This window comes from Protopterus annectens, chromosome 5.part0, assembly GCF_019279795.1.
Source record: "Protopterus annectens isolate FY-2018-M chromosome 5.part0, PAN1.0, whole genome shotgun sequence".
Classification (NCBI taxonomy): domain Eukaryota; kingdom Metazoa; phylum Chordata; order Ceratodontiformes; family Protopteridae; genus Protopterus; species Protopterus annectens.
This window is the reverse complement of record NC_056735.1, coordinates 1,138,466,888-1,138,483,307: the sequence shown is the minus strand read 5'-3', so window position 1 is coordinate 1,138,483,307 and position 16,420 is coordinate 1,138,466,888. Positions and strand designations below refer to the sequence as shown.

General features: G+C 34.9%; 1 protein-coding gene across 1 annotated transcript in view; it reads right to left on the bottom strand.

Annotated features, from left to right (window-relative positions):
- The window catches only part of CCDC138 (coiled-coil domain containing 138), a 1,743,291-nt gene that overhangs the window by 373,148 nt on the left and 1,353,723 nt on the right, over positions 1-16,420 (bottom strand). The window contains exon 12 of the mRNA XM_044070994.1: positions 7,323-7,512. Within this exon, the coding sequence (XP_043926929.1) occupies positions 7,323-7,512 (190 nt within the window). The remainder of the gene's footprint in view (positions 1-7,322; positions 7,513-16,420) is intronic.

Genomic DNA, 16,420 nt, shown 5'->3' with positions numbered 1-16,420 from the left:
AGTCAAAGGTGGCAAGAAAGTTTTTAAGATTAGTGATTTTTTTGAATCATTTTGGGTCTGAAGGTGATAAGTTTAGGTTTATATTTTAATATTAGATTACTTACTGAGAACATTATGGGACAGTGATCAGTAAAGGAGAGTGCATGTGTGCTGAGATTAGACATCATCATAGGATTATTAGTTATTAAAGATCTAGTAAGGTCTGCCTACTGGACTGATGGTTTGGTCTAGTGGCTTCAGGGTTGATTTGGGTAAGACTTAAGCTGACAAGGAGTTCTGACAAATCACTGGCTTCTGGTCCTAAGTAATTATGGTTGAAGACTGCAAGAATAATTACAATACATTTTTGGGAGCTTTGGCATACATTTATTGGATGAGGGTAGTGAATTTTGCTAATGAGGCTGGTGGAGGTAGGCTTGAAATGGCTATAACACAGGATTTTTGGTTGCATGTTGGAAATTTTGTTGGAATTGTCTCACTTCATATGGCCCAGGGGGCTATGTCTTAAGTCATTTACACTCGTGTATTATGACTCTGTGATGTGTACTTGTGGTGCAAGGCCTCGAGTGCATTTCTGATGTGAAGAGTCCTGGTACTTGATATATGTTCCATGGTGAGTGCTGACTGCAATGTGCATTTATGTGGTTGCTGGGGGTACTTGTTTTGTACGTTACATTTAGGAGGCCTTTGTGCTTTATGAAAGTTACTGTTAACAGCCTCAGTATTTGTAGGTTTAGGCAACTGGTTTGAGCTGTGTGTGACTGGTTTAGTGTGGTGTTGTGTGCTACTGATAATCTGTATATCATTTGTAGCAGCTTTGTGTGAGAGCTATGCCTCCAATAACATTATATAATCTCACATTTTGTGTCAGTTTAAGTACTAGGTGGTTGTTAGTAAACATAAGACAATTGCTATACTGTATCAGGATGCCCATTTCAAACAAGAAGGTTGCAGAAACAGTTGGAAAGGGCAAATCCATGTTTCCAGATACTTACAAATACAGGACAAACTACACTGTGTGGGAATCACGGCCATTGGCCACATAACTATATTTGAAATCACACAAAAATGATCAGAAGTTTCTTTGGAGAGTTATCGATAATAAAGAAGATGACAACCTTCTCGTACTGAAATCAAGTCAAACAGGGATCAAGACTAACTATCTGCATTCTAAATGCAATGTCTTCAGAAACTAGTGATGAGAACTTCTAATTCCAGTTGGTTTATCAGGACAGACTTATCTCTAATTTGTAATACTTCACAGTACACCCAAACAACACGACCCCCTTTGGGACAAGTGAAAAAGCTTTAAGAGTAGATGAGGACTTATCTACAAGGATTTATGGGAGAAAAGTATAGACATCTAAAAGGGCTATCAAACACATGGGCTATACTCAAATGGATTTCATTTTCATCTCAGCAATGGAAAAAAATGGGAGATAGTCTGCATGATATTAGCAAGTGCTGTAAACTTTGGAAATGTAAATGCACATTCTTCATAAGTGGTTCATTAACCAAGGAAGACTTTATTGGGATGTCAAGAAAGCAGGGAATTCTGGCTGGAGATGCAAGGAAAAGGAGGCTAATAATTCACAGTCCTGACTTCAATGCCTTAGGCCATATTAAAGCACAGAATCCACATTTACAGTGTATACTAATGGCCAACTCAAGAATCTGGTGACATCTTAAATGCATTCAGGAGTTTAATTGAGGAATGTTTTAAGAAGAAATGTTGAAATGCCTCACAGTTCTACAAGAACCAAGATGGTAACAGATTACCATCTTTTAAGGATATTTCAAAATAAGTTAACACCAAACCCAGAATGACTCTTAACTTCTCATTGTGCAAAGCAACAATTCCAAGAGTTGAAGTCTGTCAAAATAGTTGAGATCTTGATTATCATGTAGACATCTAGTAAATTTTCTTTGGGCTTCCTTGAGGAAAATTAAATCACCATACGTATAGGAGAAAAAAAAAAACTTAATTCATAAATGGTCTGACATAAATTACACAATTTTGTAAGTAAAGCAGAAAATCAAAATTGTTCTGAAAATTTGACCACGTTTTAGTGCTTGAGATATCACTACTGAAACATTGGTTTTAAAATTCAGTTTGGGATTAATGTAGACAAAAAGATCTGAAAATAAGGAAGTACTTCCAGTAGAGGGATTCTCCCAATAAGTTATGATTGATTTTAAAGGGCCCAAATGTCAAAAATGTGCATTTACTAAAACTGATGTTAAACCCTTCCTAATTCAGCCATTTTACTAAACTAGAAAGAGAGTTAATGAACATGTTATAATTAGTGTCATTAGCAAAAATTTATCCTAACTTGATATCATAGGTGTATTTGACTATCCGAATACTTTTTTGTACATAGAAAGGAAAACAACATGTTGAGAAGAGTTGGACTTAAACAGACCCCTGAGTGAACACCAGCCCAATGTGAATAATGGCTGCTAATTTTTATATTAAATTGCATGCTAGAAAGCCATGTGCTGAACCAGTTTACTATAAAGGTATTAATACTAAGGTTTGTCATGCATTCTATAAAAATTGAATATGGCACACTACTGAAAGATTTGGGGAGATCTAAATATATTACAGTAACACCTAGTCTCATATCTACAGCCCTGCTAACACGATCATAAAAACTGATTAATCAGGTAGATGAAAAATGATTTTTCATTAAGACACATTGCCAGATATACAAAATGGCAGCATGCCCAGGATTACCCTCAAGTAACTTCAAAAGGCATCTTTCAAAACATTTGCAGAATGAGGACATTAGAGAATAACTGGTCAGTAACTGTCCATAATATAACAACTCCCAGTTTTATAAAATGAAATATTAGTCTTTTTCTACAAAGATGTAACAATGCATTTTTCAGTACTGTTAAAAATGACAATCAGTGGGGCAACCACAAGTGAACCTAAATGTTTAAATAATATACCAGGCATGTTATCTAGCCCACCACCACTGTTTCATTTTAATGTCCTTAAGGAAATCTCAACCATGTTTTCAGTAACACAAGAAAAAAGTAAACTATCTAAACTATGATCAGTGTTAACAGTAATTTAGGATCCCCCTTCCCTAAGGCTTGTAGTTGGAAAAAAATCGCTAAACCCCTTACTCATATTTCTAACCTCTCACCTCAGGCACTGTCCCACCAACATCCAAGCATGCAATTATAATACCTCTACCTAAAGATACATCTCCTAATGGGTTCAAGGATTAGCAACCTTTTTCTACCCTATGTCCCATTACCAAAATATTTGAATTACTGTTATACAGTGCAACTAGTGATGCACAACATGGCATTTGCAATGCCTTCAGTACCTTTACTGCCCTGGTAATGGCCACTGATACAATTTACTGCAACCTGAATGTGGGATTTATTACTGCAGGACACTTTATTGACGTGACAAGAACTTTTGAAATGGTCGAACATATCCTTCTACTAAACAACCTCAAAAGACTCAGCTTTGGAAATAACAGTATCTGATGATTTTGCAGATACCTAAAAAACAGAAACTTCCAAGTCCATAGCAATGTCTCATTCTCTACTGCTGGTAAACTTAATACACATCTAGTGCAAGCATCTGTGTTAGGTCCTCCTCTCTTCGCTCTCTAGAATTACTAAATCTTAAATTAATAACATATGCAGATGATACACTGCTCATGGAATCCACTACTAGCCACTCTGGCTTGCAAACCAAGTCACAGGACAATTTTACTCAGTTATGCACCTGGTTTGCCACTAACTACTAAGAAAACCAATGACATGATACTGGCATCAGCTAAGAAATTATTCAACATTCCTCCTATTTTCTTAATGGATCTTAAGGGGGAGAAACCTTCTAATGTCACTGAAGACAGGTACCTAGGCTTAGTATTCAACCTTGCCCTTTCTTAACCACACAGACACACACAGATTTTATAACTAATAAAGTCCCTGCTCAATTAAAAGTACATTACAAGATCATTTACCTTCTTTCACATGCTGCTGAAGGGCCCATTGCTAAAGGTATTTTAATACCCAGACTTGAATGTGGACTTCCTTTTCTTGTTACGCAATCAGTCCACAATATTCTTAGAATGCAGACTGCTGAGAAGAAAATCTGAGGACTGATTCCGTTAACAACCCCCCTCCCCCCCAAGATACACCACTGCAATTTGTTAAAAATTTCAAATGGCTTTCAGTGCCTCATATGGCCACTATTCTTCTAAGTACGCTCATTTACAAGGTGCTAAAACATGGTCACCACCTCCCTTTAAGAGTGAAACTACCTTTAGAAGACAACCCTTGTACACTGAGAAGTACACACAGGACAGTAGTTTCACTCTAGTATGCCCTCCATATACAGCTGCTGTAGTTGGGACGGCCTTCTCTAGACTGGGACTTGCTACCTGGAACCACCTGCCTATAGGTATCAAAAATCGAGATACAATTAAATGTTTCAAAGTTACACTTGAAAGGTATCTCTTTACTGAGTCTACCCTCAACTGCTACCATGACAATGGCTAGGTAACTTACCATCCCATATCATGAATACTTGAATACATTTAATAACATTTTCTCTGCCTGTTTATGTGTTATCTTATAAGAAAATATTTCACATGCATATGGGAATTTATGTATTATATGCAAGACTGGACTCTATTTTTATGCACGTCTTACTTTGCAGTTTGCATAAATATTTTTTTCTTTTATAAGGCACACTGACTGGACCTTTTAATGTTACCCTATATGCATTCAGTCCTACTACATTCTGTATTTTGCTATGTACGCATTTTGTATATAACATTGATTGAAAGAATGAAGTTTTTTCTGCTCTTCAGCTTAGGTTCCTGGTTGAATACAGTCAATAGACCAGTCCACTTACCCACTGTTCAAATAGTAAATAAATTAATAAAAGAAATCTCGAGTAGTCAAACAGTGCTAAATATCTATACTAGCAGGACAAGTGGGGTGGGGGGTGGAAAAATGGTATTGGTACCCAGGTTAGCAAAGTGCTTCGGGGGGGGGGGGGCATTTTAACAAGGTTGCTAAAGTCCCACTGTTAGAAAGAGGATCTATACATAGGTGTAAACACATCAGACATCATGTAACTGTAGCATATTTAAGCATTCTTATAATTTGCCTCTATTCTTCATAATTTGCCTTGCATTCATGAATGACTGATTTAGGTTTTCTGCAGGCTGCAACAAAGCTAGTTTTTGTAGCCCTAGCTCAATATTTTCATATAATCTGTGTTTCTTTTGTTTCTTCTTTTGCAAACTGCAGATAAACTTGTTCCACAAAACAGGAGAGTGCACACAAGGATTGAAGATTTTAATTATTTTACAGTTCAACAAGGTGGTACACTGCAATTCAAAATGGTCCCAGCAAACACAAAGGATCAGAATTGTAACTTCCCAACCAATAATTTTAAATTCAGAATTCAAGTGGTTTATATCCAGGGAAGAGATGGTGTAATGAACAACAAACTATCTTTTTTGGCTCTGTTATAAAGACAGATGCAAAAATGAAAACCAGTATGGCCAGAATTTATACAGTGACCATACAGAAACAATTTTGGAAACATGATTGATGCAATTAGTAATCAAGAAGTCAAAAATACTATTACATGTTGGAAAATCAAAATTTTAAGACGAATTGTGCAAGGAACGCATATCCAAAAACTTACCCTCAATGAGCAAAGTGCTAACTCTCAAGTCTATACGTGAGTAATAAAAGTCATCTAACAAAAAAAGAGTTGCTAATTTTAAAAACATACCCCAGACAATGAAATAATATTTGCTTCTCCAGACGAAGTCTGGGCCTCCTCTATTGCAAACAAGAAGTTCTTAAATAACCAGGATGATCTATCTCACTGTTATTTTGCAAGTGTCTAATTTAGGTACAAAATGACAATGTTACCTCCTGAGGAGTTAGGTCACATTTTTGAAATCTGGATATATTAATGCTGTTACACTGCCAGGCTTCAATAATAACAGAACATTGGAGTCATTTGAGGAAGAACTTGAAGTTCTTCTATCTTCTTAGACTTCTGGCATTTGCATAATAAACCCTTAAAAGGCTAATCACACACACATGTTCTAGGCATGTTCAAAGGCTCAGGCAAGATGGAAACAGGCTGGTAACATATGGAACAGCACTTTTGAGACGCAAAAAGACTTTGGAACATTACTTTGAGACTCAAAAAGACTTTACATGGGAAGAATATATTTTTGAAACAGAAAGAAGAAATTACCTCCAAACAACTTAGAATAAGATTACTTTCCATAGTGACAAGAAATATAATTGCAAATGTTTGGAAAGCTAAACTTCCCCAACCATGCAAACCCACTACATGGAGAGTATGTTAGGCTGGAGGCAAAATTCTATTTTTCTCTGACTGAAAGATGAAGATAACATGACAGCACTACAGAAGGACTAAAGCAGTATTTTTTAATGTTTTAATACCTCAATAGATATAACCACCTACTTTCACACTGCACCTGCAGTATAAAATTATGCAGAGTGATCGATAAAAACACAGTTGTGATGTCATACCTCACTGTAAATTTCTCTACAACTTGGATGTTTCACTTGACATTTTCACTGTTTGTTGCCTAACCTAGAGAGATACTGGGCTTCCTACTGTTAATAAACTCAATAAAATGTTTCAGTACAAAAAAATGAAAAAGATAACTCTGTCATAATTATGAGCCAATATCAGCCACACACCAACACAATGTATTTGATAATGTAATAAAAATGTACCAGACAGATTATGTTAGATTAGATTACATTACACTGGCATACAAGGCATCCTCTGTCCCATTACTAATGGATTTACTGCACATCAGAAAGTCAAATGGCATCAGAAATACTCTGTCTAGGGATCTTATCTTCTGCAACATCAACACTATGGTTTGGAGGGACAGGATAACATTGCTGTATAACAGACTCCCCCATCCACATAAAATAAAGTTCATCCCTGTTCATTTTCAAATGTAACTTAGGTCTATGGATGGGAAACAGATAATTTACCCCAGGACTGCCTCCTGTACTACTAATGGACAGATGCAGCTCCTAAATGCTTTATCTCATGCACTGTTCCCCCCCAAATTTATGGTATGATCCCAGTTATTCTCATAAGGAGTAATATGGAATTATTGACCATGGGATGGGTAAGGTCAATCTATAACCAAATAGAATAAGTCAGTTCAAGCACAAAAACAGAAAATGACTCGGCTTAAAATGGCCCGCAAGGACAGCTAGCCTAGTACTTACCTATGAATCTATTCAGATGGAACACTACAAAGCCTTACCTTGTGTAAGTGTTTTCAGGACAATTAGTGTTGATACAAATCTCAGATGCTGATCAGTGCTTTTAAAGAATGCAGCTGTCTTTGCTTTACTTTTTACAGGCTGCTCAGGTGAACTGTTCTGAATCCTAGTTTCTGTTCCTCTGAATATTTCTTCACCAAGTCTTCTCAGTGTTGAAAACATTGTTTTTTGCTACAGAATATGACCAATTAAAACAAGCAAATTGTATATTATTGTGCTCCAAAACATTATTACAAAACTAAATGAAAATGGCACAGAAAAACAAATCAGATCTTATTTTATTTCTGAAATTCTGGAAGTCATCCATCTTTATTTACCTTTACACTCTGGTTTCATTACAAAGTGATACTATTATTCCTGAGTTATAAACGTTTTTCAATAGTCTTCAAGTGCTTATACCAAATATGAATAGTCTACTAATTAAGAAATCTGAATGCAATACTTTCTGACAACATGTAATTTCAGAAGTCCCATGTTAACTATAGGAGGAAATTAACAATGCTGCACGATGTATATTTTATGATCTGTGGGGCACTCATCTACATAATCATTATTACTCAGTGTTATGGGGGTGATAGCTTCATCTCTCTAGAGTAACTGATGGTCAGCCAGAAGGCAAGGCAATCTGCAACTGCATAAAAGATGCTCAGAAGTGGAAAACATAAAAATATCTCTACAACTTAACCTGACAAAATGGGTGCACTGGAAGTGATACGTGATCTCATTTCTAGTTGCCTGAAGAATGGTGTAGATCGCAAGACAAAGTCATTTAGCTGTATCCACAAAGATGAAGGATTCAAAAATGCTGAAAATTGTTTTCGATAAAGTCCAGTGTCTTCAGCACAGGCTTTTACTATTTAAGGGATAATGCCAAAATCCTTGCATTATGAAACACACTGGATTATGTCTGCCTATTGTGTTGCATGTTATCTAGGACATACTATGCCAAACTCTTCTATTTTCAGCTAGTCCATAACACTATTGCTTTTTCACTTGTTATGATAATCAATTTTGCATTCTAAAATCTGCAGATTATCGTACTACTGTTACTGCTGGCTTCTGGACTTGAGGCAGCATTGCAATGACCCAGACTGGACAGTAAATCAGTCAAATACAGTTGTGTAAGGGGACTATGCTCAGTCATCTAAAGGAAAAAGCATTGAATGGCATGTTTCATCAACCATGCTGTTCATCAAGCCATTCAAGTAAGATCGCATTACAGTAAGGATCAGGAAATAAAGACGGAATAAGTAACAATGATTTGAGAACACTTAAGCAAGGACTTACACTGCCACTGCATCTATTATTCACTAGGTCATATAAATATGGGGATATTCCTCAAGATTGGAGACATGCACTTATTAAACCTGTCTTTAAGGGAAAGGGAAAGGGGAGTAGGACAAACCCAGAATCATATAGACCCTTAAGTCTACTTTCATGTTGTGGAAAAATAATGGAGAAGGTAATACTGGATAAGTTATTGTCAAAACCATATATCAGCATGCATATGTTGAAAATAGATCTATTACCACCTGTAACATGATGTTCTATAACGATATAATAACAACTATGAATGAAAAATTGTGATGTGACTTATATAGATTTAACTTCAGCATTTGACAGGGTCATGCACAAAACACTGAGCAATAAATTAGTACAACTCAATTGTAGATGACTCCTGTATATTCTCTATGTATCATCCTCCTATCTTCTAGGATTTACATACATTTTTAGTATTTTCTACTATACTTCTCTTCTTCTTGATATAATTTTTGTTGTTTTATGTTTGTTTATTATTGTAGTTTTTATTTTTTTTTCCCTTTTTTCTCTTTTCCTCTCTCACTCCTTTCCTCTTCCTCCTTTTACTCCTAACGGGCTACCTAACATATACCCAATGGAAATACATAACAGAAGAAGACCCCTAAGAAGTCCTATTTACAGACTTTCTTTTTACCAGACTTTGTTTGGGAACAAAGAATGACTAAAGAAAGACTGACTAATATATGTTTATCTATATATATGTCCCCTGTGTTTCTAGCCTAACCTGCAGCATATTTTCACTATTAGTTACCACACTACCCATACCTTCTAATATCCCTTCTAGAAACTATGAGAATGAGAAACCACTCCAACCTTAACCTTTCAATAAACATAAAATAATATATCTAAATCCTCTTAAATATATATATTTCTTCTTCTACAAGCAGCTACCTACCAACCAGATTAATCCGACTGTCACTAAAAAAAAATAAGGTCTTAGACCTACAACTAAAAAACTCTACCCTTCTAAAAATGTAAACACACTATGAAACCTGTAATCTTAACCTTCAATCTGGAGATATCCACCCCCTGGTCGATAACAAAATAGAATATCATTTTTTCAAACTACAAAAAAACAAAAAAATCCATCTATATTATATGCATGTACCTACACCTGGTAATAACATACCACCTCCTCGAAAACCTTAGCTGGATATCTATCATCACATCCCCAAGAAACAATCATATCTAGTGTGACCTGATATAGACTGGAATAATATTACTGATAATCCTTCCTTCTTTATCAACCTCCCTCCATTTATCCAAACTATAACCTCTACTACTAAGGCTCAACACAAACACAGTAGAGAAAGCATTCTAGACTGGATTCTTATAAATAAAGTCAAAGATACCTAAAGTAGGAATTTACTTCACTGAAACTATACAAACTCTTGCTAAAATCAAAACTCTGAATCACTATCTTTTGACATCCCTGCGCTGATGATTCTACTCTCATCTGCTGTCCTCCCAGAACTTAGAGATCTCTTACTCAAAAAACTGCTTGCCACCGTCGAGACATATGTTTTCTAGTATTCAGTAGTAGAAATGGGAACCAACTCCTAGTAACATAACAAACATTGCATCATTACCTCTTTTCAAACTAAACATCAAAATAACTTAATGATCATTGGAGTTTAACTGTGTGAAGTAGTATTTAATTATTTTTTTTAGTTATCTTTATCAGTCTTAGTATAGTATGTAAATAAATAAATAAAATAAAATAGGTATTGATGTACTGTTGATAAGACGAATAGCTGCATGGCTTACAAATAGGACATGGCAAGTATCACATACCAACTGGACAAGTGAAATCCTTGGTTGCAGTCAAGGTGTCCCACATGGCACTGTACTAGGCCCTTACTTGTTTAGATTGCATCTTTTAGACCTTACTTTTTCATCTGAGGTGTTCTACAATCTATATGCGGACGACCTGAAATTGGGTAAACTGATTACAAGTGTTACAGATAAGGCATGTCTGCAAAATAATTTGACTAAATTGACCATTTGGGCACAGGAGAATAATACGTTGATAAATACATCAAAAACTAGACATATGAGATTTGGGAGACAAACTGAAAGGTGAATTTTAATACAGCACACAGTGATTGAAACTGTAGACTCATTTAAGGACCTGGGTATATGGGTAGATTCAGCTATGAGTTTTTCTAATCATATCAGCCAATTGGTTAATGATAGTTATAGAAGTATAGGTTGTATAAAAAGATTTATAAAGTCTAGGAAATCAAACATAATGAAGTCATTCATTGTTTGTTAGTTACATTAGACCCAAACTTGAGTATGGAACAATATGGAAACCCTATAGGAAAACAAGCATGAATAAACTGGAAAAAGTACAGCGGAAATATACCAAGGGCATCCATGGATGTGAAAATCTAAGTTATGAAAGACTAAAATATCTGAACTTGTACAGCGTCTCTTACAGATATTTAAGAGGAGATCTTATTCAGGTATATAAGGCATTTAGGGACAACTACCTCTGGGAATGTTTGGGGTTATCAAAAAGTATTAGAGAATCATCAGATAACCTATGTAGAAGATTCTATAGGAATAAGAAGTGTACTAATTGGTTCTCTGATAGAGTAGCTGATGCTTGGAACAGACTACCAAATTACATTAAAGTAAGTACTAGTTTAGATATTTTTAAGAACAGCCTGGACATTTATTATGGGAACAAGTGTTTTGGCATATTGGTAGGCTAGAAGGGCTTTAATGCCAGTGCTTGAAACATTTGTATGTATGTATATCCCCTTTCCCTACTGTAGTGTGATCTCGGAGTTGGTATATATAATTAGCAGGGGGGGGGCACAGCCCCCTTCATGAGGTGTTTCGATAAATAGCATTTTTGATGTAATGCCATTAGGCGATTTTTCCATTCGATGACTAACATAGACCCTTGTGGAAGGTACTCCTGATAGCAAAATACCTTTGAGGATAGGTCACACTAAAAGCAAATCATAACAACTGGGCATGCCCAACTTCTGTATAGTATTTTGTGACAGAAGTTTGAAGTAATGGCACATTTCCCTACGAATAATCAAAGCAGGTTCAGGTGTCATGCCAATGAATGTACTGACAGGCAGAATGGGGATGCCTTTTATATTTCATGTTATTCATTACTCTGTTTGGTGTTTCAAAGTAGTTACCTGCAGTGAAGTATATCTGCAGTAGTAAATTATTCTGCTATGCAGCTCTTATAACACACAGTGAGTAACACAAAAAAAAAAGTTCAGCAAATCTTCATTACAAACCTGCAATTGTCTAACCATCTAAGAAATAGCACATGATCTCATATATTGAAAGATATAGAAATATAAATATGAATGACAGAGATACATGCATAGATTATATTATTTATATATGTTTAGATTTGTGTGTATTTATATATATATATATATATATATATATATATATTTATTTATGGGTTACATGAAGATAGTGACATGTAGTTTAAACTGACTGCTGTTTTATTTTTTAAATAAAGAAACATCTTTATAAAATTATCACTTATGACATAGGCAACCATATTTATTTAAATGAAAATAAACCATACTGACAATTTTAGTTGTAAACATTAGACATAACTTACAATCTGCCCAGTATTATTGATAGAGTAGTCTGCATGGAATTTGTAAAGTCTGCCAGCTTATTGCACACCAAGAAAATATGTTCCCAATTACCTCTTTCTTCCCCATCTCCAACATTTACTATCTACCTATGGAAAAATTCTGTGGAGTCTACTTGGGTTTGAAAAATATCAATGTATACACTTTAAAGCGAAGATACTAAAGCTTCTACTCTGTTGCATATTCGGGAGACATTTTATATATATATATATATATATATATATATATATATATATATATATATATATATATATATATATATATATATCCCATTGTTTCTTTGTGAACTGCTTATCCAGTCTGTCTTCCTAATCCTTTCTAACAGTGTCTGAATGACTTTTTTTATTTTTTTAAACAAGAAACATCCGTCTTTATTAAATTATCACATATGACATAGGCAATCATACATTTGTATAAATGAAAACAAACCTTACTGATATAATTTTAGTTACAAACATTATACAGCACAAGCCATATTGACATAATTTTGATTGGAAACATTACACGTCACTTATCTATCCAGTCATTGTCAGTCAAACATTAAATAGCTCATTCAAATCCTGCTTTCTTTTAAATCTCATTCCACCTCTGCATATATTGTTCTCAAAATTCCTATTTTTTGTTCTATATAATTTGCTCCTACTCCTTTCTAAAGATCTCAGTTCCAGTTGTTTTATCTCTGTTAACTATATTCACTACTTATAGTACAGGTGGTTTAGATTTTGATTTCCATTTTCTAGTACTTTATGTTCCCAATTACCTCTTTCTAACCAATCGCACCTCTAACATTTGCTGTCTGCCTGAGGAAAATTTCTTTGGAGTCTACTTGGGGTACAAAAATACCTATGTAAACAATTCCATGCAAAGATCCTAAATCTTCTAGACTTTGTTGCATATATGGGAGACATACATATATCTCCCCATTGTTTCTTTGTAAATTACTTATCCAATCTTTTTTCCCAATCTTTTCTAACCTCCTTTAATTGATATTATGCAATATTTTGTATGCTCTACTAATTATTCCATTTTTAAAAGCAGCTTCTGTTCTAGATTCTTCTACAAACTCTACCATTGCTGTACTTTCACTTAGGATCCCTCTATTTCATTCGCTTTGCCTATACTCTGATATCAATCCTTGACAGGGAAGGCGATCTCTAGCCTGCAGTCCAAATAAATTCTTGGCCTCTTCCCAATCTATTACCTTTCCCTCCCTACTTACTTGCTCCCAATATCTTGGTCCTTACCTATTGTCTGTATCACTAATTGCAGATATCCCTATCAGCTGAATCTCCTTTCTCCATTCCCATGTTGCCTTAGTTTTTAGAATACTTTCTTCTGCTTTATAAAAATAATATTCTGTATGGTTATTGTTATTCTCCTTAAGGATCTACATCCAAAATCCCAGTCTCTCCTTGTGTCTTCAGCTTCAGACCTTTTTCGTTATCATCCCTTTCCACTTTAAATTATAACTTTCTGCTTGCGCTATATATATAGGAGCCTTAACTGTGTAGTTCTGAAATACCCCTTAACAGCGGGTAATCCCGAACCTCCTTGTTCTCCTGGAAGAATCAGCTTATCCCACTTGACTCTTGACATTTTCCCTCCCACATAAAATCCTTCAGCTCTTTATTAACTGCTAACCACAACTTCCCCTTTGGTCGATAAAAACATGCCTGACCTGTGTATAAAACTAAAGGGAGTAAAATCATTTTAACTGCTTGTACTTTGCTATCCATAGCCATAAAATAGAGCTTCCAATTTCTCAGTTTTTCTATCATCCATTTAGTCTCTTCCCACATATCTTTTGCTGCCATACCAGAATCCTTTTTAATCCATACTCGTAAGTACTTCATTTTATCAAGACCCCATAAATATGGATATTGCTGAACCAAGTTAATGCGTGGGTACATAGTTTACAGCAATTGCCCTTGTTTTGGTTTCATTAATTTTTGTATCCTGAAAAGATTTGAAATTGTCTCAAAATGCACAACACTAAAATTTCATTTTCTTGAATATCATCTGCAAATACAGCCATTTGTTCTTGATGACCATACTAATTATATCCTTGAATTTCCGAGTCCTTTATTTTCTTTGCTAATGGTTCTAAATATAATGCAAATAACAAAGGGGAGAAAGGACACCCCTGCCTGTTTCCTCTGTTCAAACAGAAATGATCAGAGATAAACCCACCCACTTTAATTTTCACCTCTGATCCCTCATATATTCTAGTCAACCTTTTCAGGGAGTGCAAATATTTCCACTATCCTGTTCATAAACTCCCAGCTTACTCTGTCAAATGCTTTCTCTGCATCAAGAGCCACCAAAACAGTGCTTTTTTCTTACATTCTGTTTTCTCCTGCATCATCATTGTTCGATTAATGTTGCCAAATGTTTGCCTCCCCTCCACAAAACCACAGTGATCCATATCTATCAAATTTTGCCATCACATTTGCCATTCTTTTAACCATTATACACAAACACTTTATAATCATGGTTTAAAACTGAAATGGGCCTATATGAAGTTCGATATGATGGATCTTTACTGTCATTAGATATTACAGCCAGCACGTTTTCCAGAATGTTGATGCCTGCCTTCCTTTTAAAATACTGTTAAACAAAACCTTCCAGACCTTTATCACTTTCTTCCCTCCTAGCTTCCAAACTTTCATTGGAATAGCATCTTTTCCTGGAGACTTTCCTGCAGATTGGTTATACATCACCATTTTTATCCCATCTCCACTATCTTAACTGTTAGCTATGGAGCCTCATCTACCTCTAATTTTGGCATAGTTAAAGTCTTCCATAAATATTTTTATCTCTGCTTTTTCTTGATTTCACCACTTTTCTGCTTTATACAAATTTTCATAACATTTTTAAAACGTCTCTAATACTGCTACAGGCTCCCCAAGCTTGGAAGAAGCCTTTCTACTTTCAGTTGCCTAAGTCGTTGTGCCAAAAGTTTTTGTGCTCTGGAGTCAATATCAAAGAACAGTTGCTTAACAGCAATCTTTCTAAACTTGTACATATTATTCAGATATTCCTTTATTTTCTATTTAGCACTCTGCAATTGTGTCTCTTCTTGTTCTGTGAGAGTCCCTTATTCTGTAATACTTTAACCTTTGTCAGCCCCTCTAAATAATTCTAGTTAGTTCTTTAACCAGATCTCTTTTTCTTTTATTTCTACTCTATTTTTAAACTCCATTCATTTTATCTAACTAACTATAATTTCTGGATTACTTTCTACCTTCATTAATAAGTCCCGAAAGATTTCCATTCCTTAAATTCCTCTTCTTTTAACAAGTAGGCAGGGAAGTGCCAGTGTCTCATCTTTACTTCATTACTCTGCATATTTATCTTTATAATTATTTTTAAACAGATACTCAATTTTTATAATAATAAAATAATAATATAATAATGTAATGTAATTGTAAAACAAAGAACAAACTTGAACTATGTACAATATCTACAAAACCTGAATTCAATAAAATAATATTAATGCTCCAAAAATAAAAATAAACTTTTCTGAAGAGTGTTTCTGGATTGGTGCATGATCTTAAAAAGTTATAAGATGTATGTCAAAGTTTTCAATTAAATGCACACGTTCCTATGAAATAGAATTTCTGTCTAATCTAGCCCAGTTACTGTATCTTAGGGGAATACTCGTGATATGTAAATTCTCGCCAAGCTCCTACTATTATTTTACGTCTTCCATACCAAATATTTCAATACATTTTTTCAAAAATCTATCCTCTTTTGTTTTATTTTCCTTTCTACACCTTCCAGATACATCCTTATTATTACACATCATCCCCACCTGTAAGTAATATTCCCTGCTGATTATTTTTCCCAAATTATTTTAAGCTCCATAATAGCAGTTTTAGGTAGAATATAAATACATCCTCAGTAATCCTCATCTCTTGCCAGCAGCCTTGCCATTATTATCCCACCCACCACCACTGGACCTCCTCTAGCAATTAATATAAGTATTCCTCTTTTCCTTTGTCCCTGACATTATGCTGAATATCCATCCATAAATCCTTTAATCAAATTCACATGCTCAGTTCTTTCAAGATACATCTCCTGTAGCATTGCTTTTTGCACTCTGCATTTCTTAA